Raw genomic sequence first — 21,892 nt, 5'->3', positions numbered from 1 at the left:
TCAAAATTAGTTGTCATGGTACCAAGTTCTGCAATTCCATGGCTACTGTCCGTATGTCAGAACAGATCAGTGATATGTTCTTGGTGCCTCCAGCAGCCATCGAGTAGCCACAGGAGAGAGATCGTGCCACTGAGCTTAAAGGGCCCTGTGTCTGGCCTAGAGCTCGGCTGCTATGTACTTTCTGAGGAGAAGCAGACTTGTATTTTGCAAAGTGGACCTCCTAGGTTTTTGCTGTTGTTGGTTTTAGGGTTTTCTTGGTGCTTAAGGTAACTGCTTGGCTACTAAATGCCCTCAACTGTGATTTTAGACAGATGCTGTACCAAGTTAGTCCCTCAGCCCCTCATTCTAGGCAGGGCTCTACCCATAAGCCACACTGCCAGCCATCACTGGGGGATTCTAGGCAGGGACTCTACCACTGAGCCACGCCCCCAGCTCCTCATTGGTGGATTCTAGGCAGGGGCTTTACCTGAGCCAAGTCCCTTCACTGAGGTGTTATTGCTGTTATACCCCTCTTTTTCTCCCATGCTGTTATTTTGTGTATTTTCGTTATCTTTGTTTATTTAGAGACAAGTTCTCATTAACACACACAGGTCTTGAACTTGAAATTCTTCTGCCTCATCTTCCTAAGCATCTGGGATTACAAGCAAGTTCTACCAGGCTTGGTTTATCTCATTATTTTTATTTTTATTTTTTTTTAATACTTCCTATACAGTAGAGAGCCAGGACCTTTGGCACCACGTTCAAGGAGTTACCTTTGTCCTACCTTACTGTGACTCACCTATAGTTGAATAACTGGCATGTAAGCCTCACAGAAATGCCAGTCTGTGTACCTTTTGCTCATAGATGAGAAAGAGATAGCATCACAGGGAGCTGTGGTAACTGCTGCTTGGCTCCTGAAAGCTGCTATTTAACATTAAATCCCTGACTGCTTTTCAGCACTCATGGTTATCAGGATGCTAACAACGTAAGTAACTATAGAATCTTGTATTTTCTGAGTATTACAGTACATGAGGTACCATGATTTCAAATATGTTGACACCTTCTTTAACCCTTATGGCCCATTGCTCAGCCCCATTGAGTTTAGGCCCAGGTTAGAAAAGAAGAGATCAGATAGGGAGTCACTTTCCAGCTTACTGCAGTTGGAGCCCAGCAGAGTCCCTCCCCTACTACTATCCTCTCCCACAGGTGGACAAAGAGAAAGGGATCTCTCTTCGTTTCCCTCGGTTCATTCGTGTCCGTAAAGACAAGCAGCCAGAGCAGGCCACTACCAGTGACCAGGTGAGGCTCTGGGTAGAGGGTTGGTTCTGGCCATGAGCTATAGAGATGGGAGTTAACTGGGGATCTGCTGATACCCCTCCTCTCCAACTTTTCTCAGGTTGCCTCTTTGTACCGGAAGCAGAGTCAGATTCAGAACCAACAAAGCTCGGACTTGGAATCCGACATTGAAGACTATTAACCTCCTTCTCTCCTGGGCCTGGGGTGGAGGTTGAGAGAATGTGGGTACTAGTGGATTGGTGGTGGTGACTGGCGTGTGTGGGGTTACCAGGGGTGAGATCCTGGGGCTGGGAGGCTTCATTTTCTTCAATAAATGACGTGTCTGATGCCTACTTGGTAAGGAGGTCTACGCTGAGCTCTGTGGCATGGCTCTGAGCTCACACAGGTATAGCATGCCAGTTGTTGAACAATCTGCCTGCCGTCTGGCAGCCTCCAGCCACTTGTGCTGTGGAACACTCAAAACATGACTATTGCCACTTAGGACTAGAACAGTGCAGTTTACTTAAATAGACACATGTTGTCAGTGCTAGGCAGTGGATAGCAGCAGTCAAGAGCTCTCATGGTTTAGCTTCTTTGAACTCCCAGCACTCTGTCAGGTTGACACTGTTAGCTCTCCTTTGCAGATATAGATGAAGACACAGAAACTGCCAGCACCCTTGCCAGGAGCATCAACACTTATACTCCAATCCAGTAGCTCTGCTGACAGTCATTCCCACATCTTTCTAACATGGTCCCCATGCTCTTGGGAGAGAGTGGTGCAGTACCCAGGTGTGTGGTTCCCATTTGTACCACCTACTGTCTTGTCTCAGACATTACCTCAGTCTTTAGAATAGCATTTCAGTCATCACTCCACAAGATCAGGAAGTGACAGCAGCTGCTTCGCTTATGGCTGTGCCCCGAATATAATGTCTAGGGTACGGCAGGTGCTCTGAAGTACTACCCGAGTGCTAGCCTCCTTTGGCACATGACCAGAGACTAGGCATCACTGCTAGTCTAACCCCAGTGTCCCTTTCCTTCTTTTGTGTGCTTCAGTCTTCACAAGGGGTACAGATAGCACTAGCCAGTCTGGTCCCATGAAACTCACCTGAGGTTGGAGAAGACACAGACACACTGGAAAACTCTAGCAGATGTGATAGAAAGGCCCCTAAGATTATGGGGAGAATATTCGAGAAAGCCCTGTTTTCTTGAGATGGTCCCTGAAAGAATGGGGCCCTGGCAGCTTTCTGGTCATCATCTGGAAGAGACAGTCCAGTAGGGTAGACAACCAGGCAAAGTCCCAGATCTGCACAGCTAGAGCCATTCTTGTGGGACATAGTAAACCTGCCGTAGTTAGGTTTTCTATTGCTGTGATGAAACACCCGTGACCAAAAGCAAATTGAGGAGGAAAGGGTTTATTTCAGCTTATAGGTCTACATCACTATCATTGAGGGAAGTCATTGTTGGACCTGGAGGCAGGAACTAATGCACAGGCCACAGGCTTCCTTCCTCTGGCTTGCTTGGCCTGTTTTCTTATAGCATCCAGAACTACTAGCCCAAGAGTGGCACTGCCCAGTTGGCCTTCTCATATTAATCACCAATCAAGAAAATGCCCTGCAGATTTGCCTACAGGCAACCTAATAGAAACATTTTGTCAAGGTTCTGTTTTCCCAGGTGAACACTACCTTGTGTCCAGTTGGCATAGAAGCTAGTCCCCATAAAGCAGTTGTCCTGGGCCTGGGAGATGGCTCAGTCAGTAAAGAGTTTATAAGTATGAAGACCTAAGTTCAATCTACCCCAGAACCCCCTCAAGCCAGGCACAGTAGTTGAGGTGGTAAAGACTGCAGGATCCCTGGGTATAGCTGAATTGACAGGCTCCAGATTAAGTGAAAGACCATACCCACCTCAAAAAAACAAAACAAAAACAAAAAAACAGTGTCGAGTGCATGATTTAGGAAGATAATTGACACTGAGCATACCTAGGCACACACATGTGCACGTACACCCACATGAATGTACCAACAGGAACGTATGTACATGCTAAAACATGTCTATTGGGTCTTCTGTTGGCTACAGTTGACATCCTGCCCAGTATAAGAGTTAATAAGGTGAGCCACAGAAGGAGCTTGAAACACAGGATTCAGTATGGTCCCTGGCTAGCACGGCCTTCATGGGATCCAATTGTCAAGCCTGAACCAATAGGCTTTCTGCCTTCCTGACTTGCTAGTGTTTTCCCTCTCATACTCTTGGTTTTTATGGATTTGTTTTTTCGAGACAGGGTTTCTCTGTATAGCCCTGGCTGTCCTAGAACGCACTCTGTAGACCAGGCTGGCCTTGAACTCAGAAATCCGCCTGCCTCTGCCTCCCAGAATGCTGGGATTACAGGTGTGCGCCACCACCGCCTGGCTACAATGAGCCCCACTAGGTTTTTTTTTAAATTAGGTATATTTTTTATTTACATTTCAAATGTTCCCTTTGCTGGTTCCCCCAACCCCCGAAAATCTCATAAGCCATCACTCCTTCCCCAATCAACCCTTCCCCAATCAACCCTCCCCCGATCCCCTGTCCTGGTATTCCTCTACACTATGGCATCAAGTCTTTCTAGGACCAAGGGCCTCTTCTCCCTTTGTTATCTAACCAGACTGTCCTCTGCTGCTGATGTGTCTGGGGACCTTGTGCTCACTTCAATGGCTGGCTGAGAGTGTCCGCCTCTGTATTTGTCATGCACTAGGAGAGCCTCCCAGGTAGTAGCTATATCCGGCTCCAGTCAGCCAGCACTTGTGGGCATCCACAATAGTCTATGGGTTTTGGAACTGTAGATAGGATGCATCCCTGGGTGGGGCAGTCTCTGGGTGGTCTTTCCCTCAGACTCTGCTCAACCTTTTGTCATTGTATCTCCTTCTGTGGGTAATTTTTTCTCTTTCTACAAAGGATCCAAGGATGCATTCTTTGTTCCTACTTCTTTGGCATCATTTGATATGTGAATTGTATCTTAGGTATTCCAAGCTTCTAGGCTAATATCCACTTATCAGTGAGTATATACCATGAGTGTTCTTTTGTGATTGGGTTACGTCACTATACTGGCTAGTTTCGTGTGTCAACTTGACACAGGCTGGAGTTATCACAGACAAAGGAGCTTCAGTTGGGGAAGTGCCTCCATGAGATCCAGCTGTGGGGCATTTTCTCAATTAGTGATCAAGGGGGGAGGGCCCCTTGTGGGTGGTGCCATCCCTGGGCTGGTGGTCCTGGGTTCTATAAGAGAGCAGGCTGAGCAAGCCAGGGGAAGCAAGCCAGTAAGAAACATCCCTCCGTGGCTTCTGCATCAGCTCCTGCTTCCTGACCTGCTTGAGTTCCAGTCCTGACTTCCTTTAGTGATGAACTGCATCGTGGAAGTGTAAGCTCAATAAACCCTTTCCTCCCCAATTTGCTTCTTGGTCATGATGTTTGTGCAGGAATAGAAAACCTGACTAAGACATCCTGAGTGACTCTGGATGATATTCTCCAGTTCCATCCATTTGTCTAAGAATTTCATGAATTCATTGTTTTTAATGAATGAATAGCACACCATTTAATGGCTGAATAGCACACCATTGTGTAATAATACCACATTTTCTTATCTGTTCCTCCATTGAGGGACATCTGGGTTCTTTCTAAGTTCTGGCTTATATCTGTATATTCCTCAGGTGAAAAATCTTTATTTAGCTCTATACCCCATTATAAATAGGGCTGTTATGAACATGGTAGAGCATGCGTCCTTATTACATGCTGGAGAATCCTTTGGGTATATGCCCAGGAGTGGTATAACAGGGTCCTCTGGTAGTATTATGCCCAATTTTCTCAGGAACTGCCAGGCTGATTTCCAGAGTGGTTGTACCAGCTTGCAATCCCACCAGCAGTGGAGGAGGGGTTCCTTTTTCTCCACAACCTCTCCAGCACCTGCTGTCTCCTGAGTTTTTTTATCTTAGCCATTCTGATGGTGTGAAGTGAAATCTCAGGGTTGTTTTGATTTGCATTTCTCTGATGACTAAGGATGTTGAACATTTCTTTAGGTGCTTCTCAGCCATTTGATATTCCTCAGGTGAAAAATCTTTATTTAGCTTTATACCCCATTTTTAATAGGGTTATTTGGCTCTGGGGCCTAACTTCTTGAGAGTTCTTTGTATATATTGGATATTAGTGCTCTGTGGGATGTAGGGTTGGGAAAGATCTTTCCCCGATTTGTTGGTTGCCGTTTTGTCCTATTAACAGTGTCCTTTGCATTACAGATACTTTGTAATTTTATGACATCCCATTGGTCAATTCTTGATCTTAGAGCATAAGCTATTGGTGTTCTGTTCAGGAACGTTTCCCCTGTGCCCATGTCCTCAAGGGTCTTCCCCAGTTTCTTTCCTATTAGTTTCAGTGTGTCTGGTTTTATGTGGAGGTCTTTGAACCACTTGGACTTGAGCTTAGTAAAAGGGGATGAGAATGGATTTGCATTCTTCTGCTTGCTGACCTCCAGTTGAGCCAGTACCATTTGTTGAAAAGGCTATCTTTTTTCCACTGGATGGTTTCAGCTCCTTTGTCAAATATCAAGTGACCATAGGTGTGTGGGTTCATTTCTGGGTCTTCTATTCCATTCATCTACCTGCCTGTCACTGTACCAGTACCATGCAGTTTTTAACATTATTGCTCTGTAGTACTGCTTGAGGCCAGGGATACTGACCCCCCCCCCCCACCCCAGTATCTTTTACTGTTTAGAATAGTTCTAATTCAATTCTTTAACTGTTTAGAATAGTTTTCGCTACCCTGGAATTTTTTTGTAATTCCAGATGAATTTGTGAATTGCTCTAAGTCTGTGAAGGATTGAGTTGCGATTTTTATGCGGATTGCATTGAATTTGTATATTGCTTTTGGCAAGATGGCCATTTTTACTATATTAATCCTGCCAATCCACGAACATGGGAGATCTTTCCATTTTTCTGAGGTCTTCTTCAATTTTTTTTCTTCAGAGACTTGAACTTCTTGCCACACAGATCTTTCACTTGTTGGGTAGAGTAACACCAAGATACTTTTTATTATTTGTAACTATTTTGAAGGGAGTTGTTTCACCAATTTCTTTCTCCTTTGAGTATAGGAAGGCTACTGATTTGCTTGAGTTGATTTTTGTAACCTGCCACTTTGCTGAAGTTGTTTATCAGTTGTAGGAGTTCTCTAGTGGAGCTTTTTTGGGTCACTTAAGTATACTATCATATCATCTGCAAATAGTGATAGTTTGACATCCTCCTTTCCAATTTGTATCCCTTTGACCTTCTTTTGTTGTCTAAAATTGCTCTAGCTAGGACTTCAAGTACTATATTGAATACATATGGAGAGAGAGCCTTGTCTCGTCCCTGATTTCAGTGGGATTGCTTCAAGTTTCCATTTAGTTTGAAGTTGGCTAATGGTTTGCTGTATATTGCTTTTACTATGTTTAGATATGGGCCTTGGATTCCCGATATTTCCAAGACTTTTAGCATGAAAGGATGCTGAATTTTGTCAAATGCTTTTTCAGCATCTAATGAAATGACCATGTTTTTTTTCTTTGAGTTTGTTTATGTAGCGGATTACATTGATGGATTTCCATATTTTGAACCATCCCTGCATCCCTGGGATGAAGCTTACTTGATCATGGTGGATGATTGAATATTTTTGCATCAACATTCATAAGGGAAATTGGTCTGAAGTTCTCTTTCTTTGTTGGATCTTTGTGTGGTTTTGGTATCAGTGTAATTGTGGCTTCGTAGAAGGAGTTGGGTAGTATTCCTTCTCTTTCTATTTTGTGGAATAGTTTGAAGAGTATTGGTGTTAGGTTGTCTTTGAAGGTCTAGTAGAATTCTGTCCCAACCCACAGGACAGTCAACAGGGTCCCCAGAACTACCTAGAGAAAGGCAAGAGACAAGAGACACAAGGAAATAGACAGCAAGTCTGTACTCTGATCAAGCTGTCAATCTTTAATTTTCACACAAGGTATTATAAAGGCAAGCAACCAGGTGTGGGGAGGGGTGAAGGGGGAAAGTCATTGTATTTGGGGAACAATCTCAGGGGGCTAGCATCATTTCTCAGGAACAGTTTCTCAGAATTGTCTCTCAGAATCTCAGGAAAGATTAGGCAGGTGCAGTAGGAACTTGGCATCATATTTCGATCATGAGGAGGTGATGTGGAAAGGAGTTGCTATAGTAACCTAACCACAGGTGAGCTTCATTTGTTTGAGCCCACTCAGGTAAGCTCTGTATGTACTGACCATCTAGCTTACTTGGCTAATCTTTAAACTAGTAGATTTCCTTCTAAAAGCAGCCTAGAGAAAGCAGGCTAGAAATGGCTGAGAGGAGGGGGTTGCAAGATCTCTGTGAGAATGGCTCCTGGCAGAATTCAGCACTAAAACCATCTGGTCCTGTGCTTTTCTTGGTTGGAAGACTTTCAATGTCCACTTCTATTTCTTTAGGGGTTATGGGACTGTTTAGATGATCTATTTGATCCTGTTTTAATTTTGGTATTTAGTATCTGTCTAGGAAATTGTCCATTTCCTCCAGATTTTCCAGTTGTGTTGAGTAAGGCTTTTGTAGTAGGATCTGTTGATTTTTGAATTTCCTCAGTTTCTGTTGTTATATCTTCCTTTTCATTTCTAATTTTGTTAATTTGGATACTGTCTCTGTGCCCTCTGATTAGTCTGACTAAGGGTTTTTCTATCTTGTTGTTTTTCTCAAAGAACCAGCTCCTTGTATTGTTGATTCTTTGTAAGGTTCTTTTTGTTTCTACTTGGTTGATTTCAGCCCTGCGTTTTATGATTTCCTGCCTTCTACTCCTCTTGGGTGAATTAGGTTCTTTCTGTTCCAGAGTTTTCGGGTGTGCCATTAAGCTGCTAGTGTATGCTCTCTCCATTTTCTTTTTGGAGGCACTCAGGGCTATGAGTTTCCCTCTTAGCACTGCTTTCATTGTGTCCCATAAGTTTGGGTATGTTGTGCCTTCATTTTCATTAAATTCTAGAAAGTCTTTGATTTCTTTCCTTATTTCTTCCTTGACCAAGGTATCATTGAATAGAGCATTGTTCAGCTTCTTTGTGTATGTGGGCTTTCTGTTGTTTTTGTTGCTATTGAAGATGACCCTTATTCCATAGTGATCTCATAAGAGGCATGGAATTATTTCAGTCTTCTTATATCTGTTGAGGTCTATTTTGTGGCCAATTACATGGTTGATTTTGGAGTAGGTACCATGAGGTGCTGAGAAGAAGGTATATTATTTTGATTTATGATGAAATGTTCTACAGATATCTATTAAATGTATTTGGTCCAAAACTTCAATTACTTTCACTGTATCTCTCTTTAGCTTGTGCTTCCCTGATCGGTCCATTGAGAATAGTGAAGTGTTGAAGTCACCTATGATTATTGTTTGAGGTGCAATGTGTGCTTTGAGCTTTAGTGAGGTTTCTTTTACGAGTGAGGGTGCCCATGCATTTGGAGCATAGATGGTCAGAATTGAGAGTTCTTCTTGGTGGATTTTTCCTTTTATGAGTATGAAGTATCCTTCTGCATCTTTTTTGATGACTTTTGGTTGAAAGTCATTTTTTTCCGATATTAGAATGTCCACTCCGGCTTGTTTCCTGTAACTATTTGTTTGGAAAATTGTTTTCCAACCTTTTACTCTAAGGTAGTTTTTCTCTTTGACACTGAGGTGTGTTTCCTGTTTGCAGCAAAATGCTGGATCCTGTTTATGTATCCAGTCTGTTAGTCTGTGTCTTTTTATTGGAGAATCGAGTCCATTGATGTTAAGAGATATTAAGGAATAGTGATTGTTGCTTCCTGTCCTGTTTGATGCTATTTTTATGTTTGAGTGGTAATCTTTTAGTTTTGTTGAAAGAAGATTACTATTTTGCTTTTTCTAGTGTGTAGTTGCCTTCCTTATATTGGTGTTTTCCATCTATTATCTTTTGTAGAGCTGGATTTGTGGAAAGACGTGTAAATTTGGTTTTATTATGGAAAATCTTGGTTTCTCCCTCTATGGTGATTGAGAGTTTTGTTGGTATAGTAGTCTGGACTGGCATTTGTCTTCTCTTAGAGTCTGTATGTGATCTGTCCAGGATCTTCTATCTTTCATGGTCTCTGGTGAAAAGTCTGGTGTAATTCTGATAGGTCTTCCTTTATATGTTAGTTGGCCTTTTTTCTCTTACTGCTTTTAATATTCTTTCTTTGTTTAGTACATTTGGTGTTTTGATTATTATGTGATGGGAGGTATTTATGTTCTGGTCCAGTCTGTTTGGAGTTCTATAGGCTTTTTGTATGTTCATGGGCATCTCTCTTTTAAGGTTAGGAAAATTTTCTTCTATAATTTTGTTGAAGATATTTACTGTCCCTTTAAGTTGTAAATCTTCAATCTCTTCTCTACCTATAATCCTTAGGTTTGGCCACCTCCTTGTGTCCTGGACTTCCTGGATGCTTTGGGTTACAAGCTTTTTCCATTTTACCTTTTCTCTGACTGTTGAATCAATGCCTTCTATGGTATCTTCAGCACCTGAGATTCTTTCTTCTGTCTCTCTTGTATTCTGTTGTTGATATTTGCCTCTATGACTCCTGATTTTTTTCCAAGGTATTCTATCTCCAAAGCTGTCTCCCTTTGTGATTTCTTAGTTGTTTCTACTTTCGTTTTTAGATCCTAGGTGGTTTTCAGTTCCTTCACTTGTTTTCTGTGTTTTCCTGTAATTCTTTAAGGGATTTTGGTGGTTTTTTTTTTTTTTTCAGGACTTATGCCTGTTGTCCCATGTTCTCTTGTATTTTTTTAAGTGATTTTTGTGTTTCCTCCTTATGGTCTATCTGTTGTCCCTTGTTTTCCTGTATTTCTTTAAGCAATTTTTGTGTTTCCTTTTGAAGGGCTTCTACCTGTTGACTCATGTTCTCCTGTATTTCTTTAAGGGAGTTATTTATGTCCTTCTTGAAGTCCTCTAACAGCATCATGATGTGTGATTTTTTTTTTTTTATGATGTGTGATTTTTAACACCAGGTTTTGCTTTTCTTGTGTGTTGGGGTATCCAGGACTCACTGTTGTTGGAGAACTTGGTTCAGATGTAGCCACGTTGCCTTGGTGTCTGTTGGTGAGGTTTTTGAGTTCTCCTTTTGCCATCTGGTTATCTCTGGTGTTAGCTGGTGTTACTATCTTTGACTGTGGCTTCTCTGTGCTCCTGGGAGACCCGTTCTCTCTGTCTATACCGGTATATAAGTACTTTTGGGAGACCTGGCCTCTTGTAATTGTATTTGTGTATGTAGCTCAGTGGCCGGATCAACTCTGGGTGCAGGTGGTAATCGGAAGGCTCCCGACCCTGGCTGTTCCTAGGCTCTTATGTCCTCAGGGTTTCAGGCTGTGCCCTCTGAGCAACAGGGGTGGTCCTATTATACCTCCGGGCCCCTCTGCATGCCTGAATGGTTAGCTACTTCCCTGCATCACTTGGATATGGTACATGGTGGCAGAGGGTGGTCCCAAGCCAGAAAAGGAAACTGGAGGGTTTCCTCTAGAGGATTCAGGATAGGATTCTCTGAGCTGTAGGGCAGGTCTCACCTGTGCTGACTGTCTGCTCTGCTCTGCTCTGCTGGGTGGATAGCTAGCTTCCTGTTCCACTTTGAGATAGTGCACTGTGGCATAGGATGGCCCCAAGCTCTGAATGCAGAACTCCCTCTAACCGCGGGACTCCCTGCAGGTCAGATGTTCCCTGGCAGGATAGGTGCCCAGAGGGCTGTGGGGCTGCCCACCTCCTGGGTTCGGGTGGAGCCCTGGTGGGCAGTGTCCGGAGTGATCTTACACTCCGGTGTTCGCCCACTAGTTTATTAATGATCTTCATTTAACAGGGAGGCACTGTGCTCTACCATTTGGGTGATGGGGAGGGTCAAGAAGGATTTCGTCTTGGGTGTCTGCTTCAGGCCACATATTCACAGTAGGTATTCCACGAGAGCCTCCTGTGCACCCATGAGATAATGGAAACTGCCAAGATCAATGCAACTGAGGGTATCAAGCTGATGGCTAGAGCATGTGGACACTGAAGAGACAAGTCTGGAGTTGGGTGAGCAGTGGGTGCATGAATCTTCCCCAGAGAGTGTAATCCAGCTCAGTTTAAAAGTTGGCATAGGTCTGTTTAGGTGTTTGTCTGAGGGCATCATGGGAGGTTGAAGAATGCACACTAGGAAGCAGCAGTCCTAATTCATGGTGAATCAAAAGAACCAGATATCAGTCACATAACCATAACCTGCAGCAAAGCTTGCTGGGAAGTGTTTATGCTGGCAAGGCATTTTTAAACAATCTGAGTGGAGCACAGCACATTTTCCTATGTGGGTGTAAAAAGAACCACACTTAGTCTTAAATGTCTTATGCATGACTTCATCCAATTCTTCCCATGAAGCTATTCTTTTGGTACAATTATTGTCTGTGTCTTTTAGAAAAAGAAAACCTTAACAGGATGCAGATACTTGCTACAAATTTCATCTAGCAAGTAGTAGATTGAGATTTGGCCTGTGCCCTCAAATCTTCAGGCTGCTCATGTACCATGATTTAGAGAGCCCTCTCTGTGCCTAGCTGAAGATCTGTTACATTCTTCATGGGCCTACCCCTCATCTCACTAGTGATAAAAGTGAGCTTGCCAGCTGCCAACGAGGCTAAGGAGTAACAGAGCTCATCTGGGAGCCGTGTCTGCCTCCAGGTGCCATTCCTTTATCTGGGGCTGTTCCTCTGTCCCTTGTCATGGCTTGTTGTGAAGAGACGGTGGTTCTGGGCACACTGCCATGCCTGCAAGTGTTTTTTGTTGTTTGTTTGTTTGTTTGTTTGTTTGTTTTTGCCATCTTGGCAACAAAATGAAGGCACTGCCCAGGTTGCTGCCAGGAACACCCAGCTCTTGACAAGTTAGAAGTGTGTGGTAATTGTCCTCTAGCCAGTTTTCTCCCAAGTAAGGTAAGTCCTGCCTAAGTAAGGGCTAGCAGACAGTAGAGATTAAGCTTGCCTTCCAGGCTTATTCACCAGAAGACAGCTTTACCTTCATCCAGAAGCTGAAAGAACCGTGATATGAAACCCGAGGAACAGGCTGTTGAGAAAGGGAACAAAGCTCTAGGTAGAGACAGCAGCGCCATGAACACTGATCTTGTTTGGGCTTAGGGAAGCCAAGAGGTTAGGTATCGATGGTCAGATGCTTGTAGGTTTAGGGATCAACAAAATGATGTGGAAATGGAAAAGCCATGCTGTAACCATGTTTTGTAAATGATGCTTGTCAGGACAAGGCCTTTGGAGATTACTGCCCACTTGGTAAGGGCCTTGGATCTGGTACCAAGAACCCTATGCCTCAGGCCTCCAGACTTTGGCTGCGTTTACTCTTAGGGTAATTTTTAGTTTTCCTTTGTCAGTCATGATTGCATTTGAGTTTATTAAGAACAAAGGCCTTTATTAAATATTCTAAAGTTTCTATATGGGAATTAAGATGTCTTTTTAGTTTATTGAACCTGGGTTGTTTCTTCCCCCCCCCCCTTTGGAATATACAAACTGGTTCTTCTTACTTCTCCTGGCTATCTCTCATCTGAGTAAGTTGGAGAAAGTCAATTAGATTAATGATTCTTGCTTAACTGTCTTAGAGAAGAGATTAATATGTTTCATGAACTTAGGAGATGGTTTCTTATTTTCTTATTTTCTTTTTTTTTGGTTTATTTGAGACAGGGTTTCTCTGTGTAGCCCTGACTGTCCTGGAACTCACTCTGTAGACCAGGCTGGCCTCGAACTCAGAAATTCACCTGCCTCTGCCTCCCAAGTACTGGGATTAAAGGTGTGCGCCACCACTGCCCGGCTAGGAGATGGTTTCTTAAGAGAGGCTATTAAAAACATATGGGAACATATTAGGACAAAGATGAAGGGTGGGAAAGGTCAGACATCTCTTTGGTGCCAAAAAAATTAACAAAGAATTTTAAATCTTCCAGTCCCCTTGGAAATAAAAGTGAAAGTAGAAACTGCCAGAAGAAACAAAATTTGATGTCAACAGTTAAGAATCAGGCATCAATTATTACCATTCTGGGAATGTGTAAAAAAGAAGAAGACTGTATCAAAAACATTGCTGCTAACACAAAAGTGGTGTGTAAACCATTTATAAATTATTAGACTTACACCTGGAAAATACTCTAGGTATAGTATCATACTCTCTGCTGACTCCAAAAATACCGCATACTGTTAATAAAGATTAGCATTAGGGCTTGTGTTTGCTGGCCTGGGTACATTATGAATAGGATGTGCCTGGCTAGATATAATCATTCAGGCTTGCCGTATAAAATTAATAGTTAGATACGAGGTAATGTTTCATTAATTCTTAGATATAGGTAAAGGTCAGTGAAAAAAAGGGAGTGGGGAAGAGAAACTAAAATGGGTAAGTTGTGCTTTTTGGAAAGTGATTAAAGAAACAAATTGAAACTACTCATGCTTGAATGCTTTAGAACTTGTATAAATAGAAATGGCTTGAGCTCTTGGGGGCTACGTGCTTGAATAACAGCTAGTGATTAGTGTCTTTATTTTTGCTGCTGCCATACCTCTAACCTATGTTTCAGAACCTGGCTGGAGTCTGGTGGAAATAGCGTCCCCATAGTATGACTTGTTAGTAGCTTTTCAGGTGTGTGCTTACTGATAAGAGGCTGGCCCATTGTCTGATTCTGTTTTGTCTAGTTGGGCTTGCTGTGTAGCCTAGGCTGTCTGTCCCCTTAACTCATGACTCTTGTACCTCACGTGGCCAGTGTTGGATGACAGGTGTGCACCATTCTACTCTGCCATTATCTAGCTTTTAGAAAGTCATTGTTCAGTTGGGACAGCTTTTAAAGCAATTCTTTGAAAGCAGTATTTTAATGTTCTGCTAAGTTTCCTTTCTTATTCCTCACTGGAGAGCAGAAACTTAATTTTCACTCTATTCATTTATTTGTATGTATGCCATATCAATCATGAGGAAGTCAGAGGACAACTTGAGGGAATTAGTTCTTGCTCTCTACCATTTGGGTCCCAGGGAATGAACCTAGGTATTAGGCTTGAGAGTAAGCACCATTTCCCACAGAGCCATCTTGCTAGCACTTTTTTTTTCTACCTAGAAATATTTTATTTGAAAGATCACTTGAATACAATTTGAGCTCCTATTTTCTTACAAGACATGTTATAGTAGTCAAGTTGGTGTGCGATAAGAAAATGCAAGTCTGAAAAGTACTGGTAATATTTGTGATTTTTATAGTGTGATTCAAACTGCCCTCATGAATACACTGTGTTTTTCATATTTTCCTGTAGACTTCCCAGGGTCGCCCAACAGAACCAGTCACAAAGAAGACTCACCCAGATGAGCACTGTGGCCCAGGCTTTTGCAGCTTAAGTCTTTACTAACATTAAATACTTGGTGTTTTAACCCTATAACTTGTCAACTATTTCTGTTTCAAAAATAACACAACCAGGAAGGGTATATGCAAAAAAATATCATTTGTCTCAATTCATGTCAATGAAATTAACTAGATTCTCATTGTTAATGAATTCTCTATTTTCCTAAAAACAATAATAAAATCAATTTTTAAACTCCTTTTTTCCCATTTGGAGTTCATCACAGAAAATCACAATTGGATACAATGCAGAATCAAAGACTAATATTTTTGAAGGTGTCCTTCAAAGACTAATATTTTGAAGGTGGCCCATGGCCACATGTGAACTGGAGACCTGGAAGAGAATTCTGGGGATAAACGGGAAGGGGACAAAAGATGTATACCTGCCCCCCCCCCCACACACACACACATCAAGGAGAAGGCCCCCAATTCCTTGGTTCCTCTTCTCAGCGGGTTGCCTGCTTCAAGTCTTGCTGGTCTCTGCTGGTCTCCAGGTGAAACTGCCCTGAGGCAGCCTTGGTTGTCAAGGTGAAAGGGCTGTATTGTTCCCAGCTGAACTAGGGCAAGAGATAACACCAGCGGAAGGGTGGGGGCTCAGAAGTCCAGCTCAATGCTGTGGGGGAAGGGACAGTGTGCTTGCAGCAAGTCCTCTGCTATATGCAAGAATGGATAATCTGTGAGGAGTGGCACTATCTCTCCAGAGCCAGCAAGTGTTCAGGTTTAAAGCACCAGAAACACAATTACTACTTTTAGTGATTTATTCTCTCTCTCTCTCTCTCTCTCTCTCTCTCTCTCTCTCTCTCTCTCTCTCTCCCTCCCTCCCTCCCTCCCTCCCTTCCTCCCTCTCTCTGTCCCTCCCTCCCTCCCTCCCTCCCTCCCTTCCTTCCTTCCTTCCTTCCTTCCCTCCCTCCCTCCCTCCCTCCCTCCCCGCCCCCCTCTCTCTCTTGGATGATTCCTGAACTGCCTCCTCAGAGACTAGTGAAGCTCCCTTTCTAAGCCTATAATGAGGAGTTTCTATATGTGACTTCCTGATTTTTTTTTTTTTTTTTTTTTTTTGAGACAGAATTCTGCGGTGTAACAGTCACGGCTGTCCTGGGCTTGCTTATAAATCAGGATGGCCTGGAACTCACTGAGGTCCAGCCATCTGCCACTGGAGAGCTTGGATTAAAGGCATGTGCCACCGTGCTCATGACTTTCTGATTCCTATCCACACTGGAATCTTTTTGGGAGACATAAGATCTGGTGGCTTATCAAGTGGGATAATGGAGTGGCCTTGAATTCATCTCCAGCACTGATTCACGTGTCTTATTGGTCCAGCCAAAGAAGGAGGTACTGATCCTGTAATTCATTATAAATTTGTGGTATGAGAAGTTCCTTTTGGGGCTGAAGAGATGGCTCATAGGTTAAGAGCACGTGCTATCATTGTGAAAGACCTGAGTTCAGTTTCCAGCACCACATCACGGCTCACAACTGTCAGTAACCACAGTTCTGGGGGATCTGGCTCTCCTCTGTTGACCTCTTTAAGTACTAGGCCTTTCACAGAGCATAAAATATGCGCGTGCACAAAACAAAAACAAATGTATCTTAAGAAGTGAGCTTGTATATTCTCACTGTTGAGTATTGGACTCTCCTCCTTTTCAGTCTCTTTCCTGCGTCACGGACTGAGTTTCCTTACTACACACACGAGGTTTTCTGTCCTTCATGCTTCAAGCATGGAATTCTGATTATCAGCCTGTGAGCAGGTCTTACATGGTATCTAAGAGAAAAATTCATCTTTAAGCGGCTTAAGCAACGTCTTTGGGCTACTTGTGTAATATGATATATTGAGAAGGGGATGTGAGGCGTCAGCTATATTCTGCGGATCTAGCTTCTTTCTTCTGTGCCATATTTGGGTGTCACATGGGTCTTGGGTTGGCGGCCCAAGGGCTGCAGAACACCCCAGCAGCTTCACATGTTACATTTAGACAACAGAAAAATAAGAGAGAGAAAAATAGAAAAAAAATTAAAAACAATTAGAGCCTCAGCTCCTACTTTGTAACTCTTCCAGTAATTCTTTAGCAAATAACTAAGTTTATTGCAATCATTATCTCTTTCTCTGTCTCTGTCTCTGTCTGACTCTTGCTCTTTTTCTGTGTCTTTTGCCATTGCACCAATTTCAATTCCATTTCTCATTCTGTACTTAATTTGGATGAATCTTAGATCATTGATCTTTACATCTTTTTTCTTTCTGTTTTTTAATTAAATATCGTCTTCATTTACATTGCCGATGGTAAAACCTTTACCGATATCCCCCCTTCCCAGAGTCCCCTAACCCCTCTTCCCACCCCGTCTCCACATATCACATATGTGCCCCTCCGCCCGACCCATTCCCACCCACCCCACCCCCATTTTGCTTTGTTGGGGCCTCTATTGAGCCTTTATCTGACTAAGGACCATTCCTCCCAGTGATGCCCAACAAGGCGTTCCTCTGCCACATTTTTGACTGGAACCTTGTGTACCCCTTGGTTGATGTTTTAGTCCCTGGGAGTCCTGGAGCATCTGGGAGGCCAAAATGATTGTTCTTCCCATGGGGCTATAAACCCCTTCAGCTTCCCTGGACCACCCTCCAGCTCCTTTGTTGGGGACCCCACACTCAGTCCAATGGTTAGCTGCTAGCTAGCATCTGCCTCTGTATTTGTTTTTTGTTTTTTATTTATTTATTTATTTATTTATTTATTTATTTAGACATCTGTTTAATTTCCTTTTTACCATGGTAAAATTTTATAGCAAAAAAAGTAACTTAGGAGAGAAATTGTTTATCTTTTTTTCTATATTCTTTGTTTACATTTCAAATGCTTTCCTCTTTCCAGGTTCCCCCCTCCCCATATGTCCCATAAGCCTTCTCTCCACCCATTCTGCAATCACCCCCCCTCTGTTTTCTCTGTCCTGGTACTACCCTACAATGCTGGATCAAGCCTTTCCAGGATCAGGGCCCTCTCCTTCCTTCTTCAGGGGAATCATTTGATATGCTACTTGAGTATTCAGAGCTTCTGGGCTAATTAATATCCACTTATCAGTGATTGCATTCCCTGTGTATTCTTTTGTGATTGGCTTACCTCATTTAGGATGATATTTTCCAGTTCCAACCATTTGCCTAAAAATTTTATGAATTCATTGTTTTTAATTCCTGAGTAGTCTTCCATTGTGTAAATATACTACATTTTCTGTATCCATTTCTCCATTGAGGGACATCTGGGTTCTTTTCAGCTTGTGGCTATTATAATAAGGCTGCTAAGAGCATAGTGGAGCATGTATCCTTATTACATGCTGGGGAATCCTCTGGGTATATGCCCAGGAGTGGTATAGCCAGGTCCTCCGGAAGTACCATGCCCAGTTTTCTGAGGAACAGCCAGACTGATTTCCAGAGTGGTTGCACCATCTTGCATTCCCACCAGCAGTGGAGGAGTGTTCCTCTTTCTCCTTATCCTCTCCAACACCTGCTGTCTCCTGAGTTTTTAACCTTAGCCATTCTGACTGTGTGATGTGAAATCTCAAGGTTGTTTTGATTTGCATTTCCCTAATTACTAATGATGTTGAACATTTCTTAAGGTGCTTCTGGGCCATCTGAATTTCTTCAGGTGAAAATTCTTTGCTTAGCTCTGTATCCCATTTTTTAATAGGGTTATTTGGTTCCCTGGGATCTAAGTTCTTGAGTTCTTTGTATATATTGGATATTAGCCCTCTGTCGATGTAGTGTTGGTGAAGATCTTTTCCCAGTTTGTTGGTTGCCATTTTGTCCTTTTGACGGTGTCCTTTGCCTTATAGAAGCTTTGTAATTTTATGAGGTCCCATTTGTCAATTCTTGATCTTAGAGCATAAGCGATTGGTGTTCTGTTCAGGAACTTTTCCCATGTGCCCATGTCCTCAAGGTCTTCCTCAGTTTCTTTTCAATTAGTTTCAGTGTGTCTGGTTTTATGTAGAGGTCCTTGATCCACTTGGAGTTGAGCTTAGTACAAGGAGATAAGAATGGATCGATTCGAATTCTTCTGCATGCTGACCTCCAATTGAACCAGGACCATTTGTTGAAAAGGCTTTTTTTCCACTGGATGTTTTTCTGCCCCTTGGTCGAAGATCAAGTGACCATAGGTGTGTGGATTCATTTCTGGGTCTTCAATCCTATTTCATTGGTCCACTTGCCTGTTCCAATACCATGCAGTTTTTTCACTATTGCTCTGTAGTATTGCTTGAGGTCTGGGATACTGATTCTCCCAGAAGTTCTTTTAGTGTTGAGAATAGTTTTAGCTATCCTGGGTTTTTTGTTATTCCAGATGAATTTGAGAATTGCTTTTTCTAACTCTATGAAGAACTGAGTTGGGATTTTGATGGAGATTGCTGTGAATCTGTAGATTGCTTTTGCAAGATGGCCATTTTAACTATATTAATTCTGCCAATCCATGAGCATGGAAGATTTTTCCATTTTCTAGGTCTTCTTCAATTTCCTTCTTCAGAGACCTGAAGTTCTTCTCATACAGATCTTTTATTTGGTTAGAGTCACACAAAGATACTTTATATTGTTTGTGGCTATTGTGAAGGGTGTCATTTCCCTAACTTCTTTCTCAGCCTGCTTATCCTTTTAGTATAGGAAGGCAACTGATTTGCTTGAGTTGATTTTATAATCAGCCACTTTGCTGTTGTTTATCTGCTTTAGGAGTTCTCTGGTGGTTTTTTGGGTCACTTAAGTATACTATCATATCATCTGCAAATAGTGATAGTTTGACTTCTTCCTTTCCAATTTGTAACCCTTTGACCTCCTTATGTTTTCTAATTGCCCTAGCTAGAACTTCAAGTACTATATTGAAAAAATAAGTAGAAAGGGGGCATCCCTGTCTAGTCCCTGATTTTAGTGGGATTGCTTCAAGTTTCCCTCCATTTAGTTTGATGTTGGCTACTGGTTTGCTGTATATTGCTTTAACTAAGTTTAGGTATGGGCCTTGAATTCCTGTTCATTCCGAGACTTTTAGCATGAAAGGATGCTGAATTTTTCAAATGCTTTTTCAGCATCTAATGAAATGATCATGTGGTTTTTTTCTTTGAGTTTGTTTATGTAGTGGATAGCATTAATGGATTTCCTTATATTGAACCATTCGTACATCCCTGGGATGAAGCTTACTTGATCATGGAGGATGATCGTTTTGATGTGTTCTTGGATTCGGTTGGCAAGAATTTTATTGAGTATTTTTGCATTGATATTCATAGGGGAAATTGGCCTGAAGTTCTCTTTCTTTGTTGGATCTTTGTTTGGTTTTGGTGTCAGCATAATTGTGGCTTCGTAGAATGAGTTGGTTAGAGTTCCTTCTGTTTCTATTTTGTGGAATAGTTTGAAGAGTATTGGTGTTAGGTCTTCTTTGAAGGTCTGACAGAATTCTGCACTAAAGCCATCTGGTCCTGTGCTTTTTTTGGTTGGGAGGCTTTCTATGACCCTTTTTTATTTCTTTAGGGGTTATGGGACTGTTTATATGATCTATTTGATCCTGATTTAATTTTGGTGTTTGGCATCTGTCTAGGAAATTGTCCATTTCCTCCAGATTCTCCAGTTGTGTTGAATATAGGGTTTTATAGTAGCATGTGATGATTTTTTGAATTTCCTCAGTTTCTGTTGTTATATCTCCCTTTTCATTTCTAATTTTGTTAATTTGGATACTGTCTCTGTGCCCTTTGGTTAGTCTGGCTAAGCATTTATCTATCATCTTGATTTTTCTCAACGAACCAGCTCCTGGTATTCTTGATTCTTTGTATGGTCCTCTGTTTCTATTTGATTGATTTCAGCCCTGATTTGATGATTTCCTGTCTTCTACTCCTCTTGGGTGAAATAGCTTCTTTTTCTTCCATGACTTTCAAGTCTTTTGTTCAGCTGCTAGTGCATGCTCTCTCCATTTTCTTTTTGGAGGCACTCAGGGCTATGTGTTTTCCTCTTAGCACCGCTTTCATTGTGTCCCATAGATTTGGGTATGTTGTGTCTTCATTTTCATTAAATTCTAAAAACTCTTTGATTTCTTTCTTTATTTCTTTTTTGACTAAGGTATCATTGAGTATAGTGTTGTTCAGTTTCCATGTGTATGAGGGCTTTCTGTTTTTGTTGCTTTTACTCCATAGTGATCTGATAGGAGGCATTGGATTAGTTTGATCTTCTTATATTTGTTGAGGTCTGTCTTGTTACCAATTATATGATCGACGTTGGAGAAGGTACCATGAGGTACTGAGATAAAGGTATATTCTTTTGCTCTAGGATGAAATGTTCTATTATATATCTGTTAAATCTAATTGGTCCAAAGCTTCAATTAGTTTCACTATGTCCCTGTTTAGTTTCTGTTTTCCTGATCGGTCCATTGAGGAGAGTGGAGTGTTGAAGTCACTCACAATTATTGTTTTAGGTGCAATGTGTGCTTTGAGCTTTAGTATAGTTTATTTTATGAATGAGGGTGCCCTTGCATTTGGAGCATAGATGTTCAGGATTGAAAGTTCTTCTTGGTGGATTTTTCCTTTGACCAGCAAGAAGTGTCCTTCTGTATCTCTTTTGATGACTTTAGGTTGAAAGTCAATTTTATCTGATATTAGAGTGGCTAGTCCGGCTCATTTCCTCAGACCATTTGCTTGTAAAATTGTCTTCCAGCCTTTTACTCTAAGGTAGTGTTTGTCTTTGACACTGAAGTGTGTTTCCTGTATGCAGCAAAATGTAGGGTCCTGTTTCCTTATCCAGTCTGTTAGTCTATATCTTTTTATTGGGGAATTGAATCCATTGATGTTAAGAGATATTAAGGCATAGTGATTATTACTTCCTGTCATTTTTGATGTTATTGGTTATCTTCTTTTGGGTTTGATGAAAGAAGTTTACTATCTTGATTTTTCCAGGGTGTAGTTTCCCTTCTTGTATTGGTGTTTTCCCCGTTATTCTTTGTAGGGCTGGATTTGTGGAAAGATATTGTATGAATTTGGTTTAATCATGGAATATCTTGGTTTCTCCATCTATGGTGATTGAGAGTTCTGTTGGTTATAGTAGTTTTGTCTAGAATTTGTGTTCTCTTAGAGTCTGCATGAGATCTGCCCTGGATCTTCTAGTTTTCATGGTCTCTGGTGAGAAGTCTGGTGTAATTCTGGTAGGTCTTCCTTTATACATTACTTGGCCTTTTTCTCTTTCTGCCTTTAATATTCTTTCTTTGTTTAGTACATTTGGGGTTTTGATTATTATGTGAGGGGAATTATTTCTGTTCTGGTCCAGTCTGTTTGGAGTT

The 21,892-nt window shown here is 41.8% G+C and overlaps 1 protein-coding gene across 4 annotated transcripts in view; it reads left to right on the top strand.

Moving 5' to 3' along the window:
- Positions 1-14,689, top strand: part of Lig1 (DNA ligase 1) — a 45,742-nt gene extending 31,053 nt beyond the window's left edge. For 2 of the 4 annotated variants that reach the window (XM_052170838.1, XM_052170830.1), the window contains exons 27-28: positions 1,186-1,278; positions 14,542-14,689. In XM_052170838.1, the coding sequence (XP_052026798.1) occupies positions 1,186-1,278; positions 14,542-14,634 (186 nt within the window). In that variant the 3' untranslated portion in view covers positions 14,635-14,689. Of the gene's footprint in view, positions 1-1,185; positions 1,279-1,375; positions 1,616-14,541 lie in introns of those variants that run through there. The other 2 variants (XM_052170855.1, XM_052170846.1) reach the window with 1 other exon arrangement.
- Positions 14,690-21,892: the final 7,203 nt, after the last annotated feature.

The sequence above is a fragment of the Apodemus sylvaticus genome, chromosome 1 (assembly GCF_947179515.1).
Source record: "Apodemus sylvaticus chromosome 1, mApoSyl1.1, whole genome shotgun sequence".
Classification (NCBI taxonomy): domain Eukaryota; kingdom Metazoa; phylum Chordata; class Mammalia; order Rodentia; family Muridae; genus Apodemus; species Apodemus sylvaticus.
The sequence above is the reverse complement of the archived record's forward strand: the minus strand, read 5'-3'. Positions and strand labels throughout refer to the sequence as shown.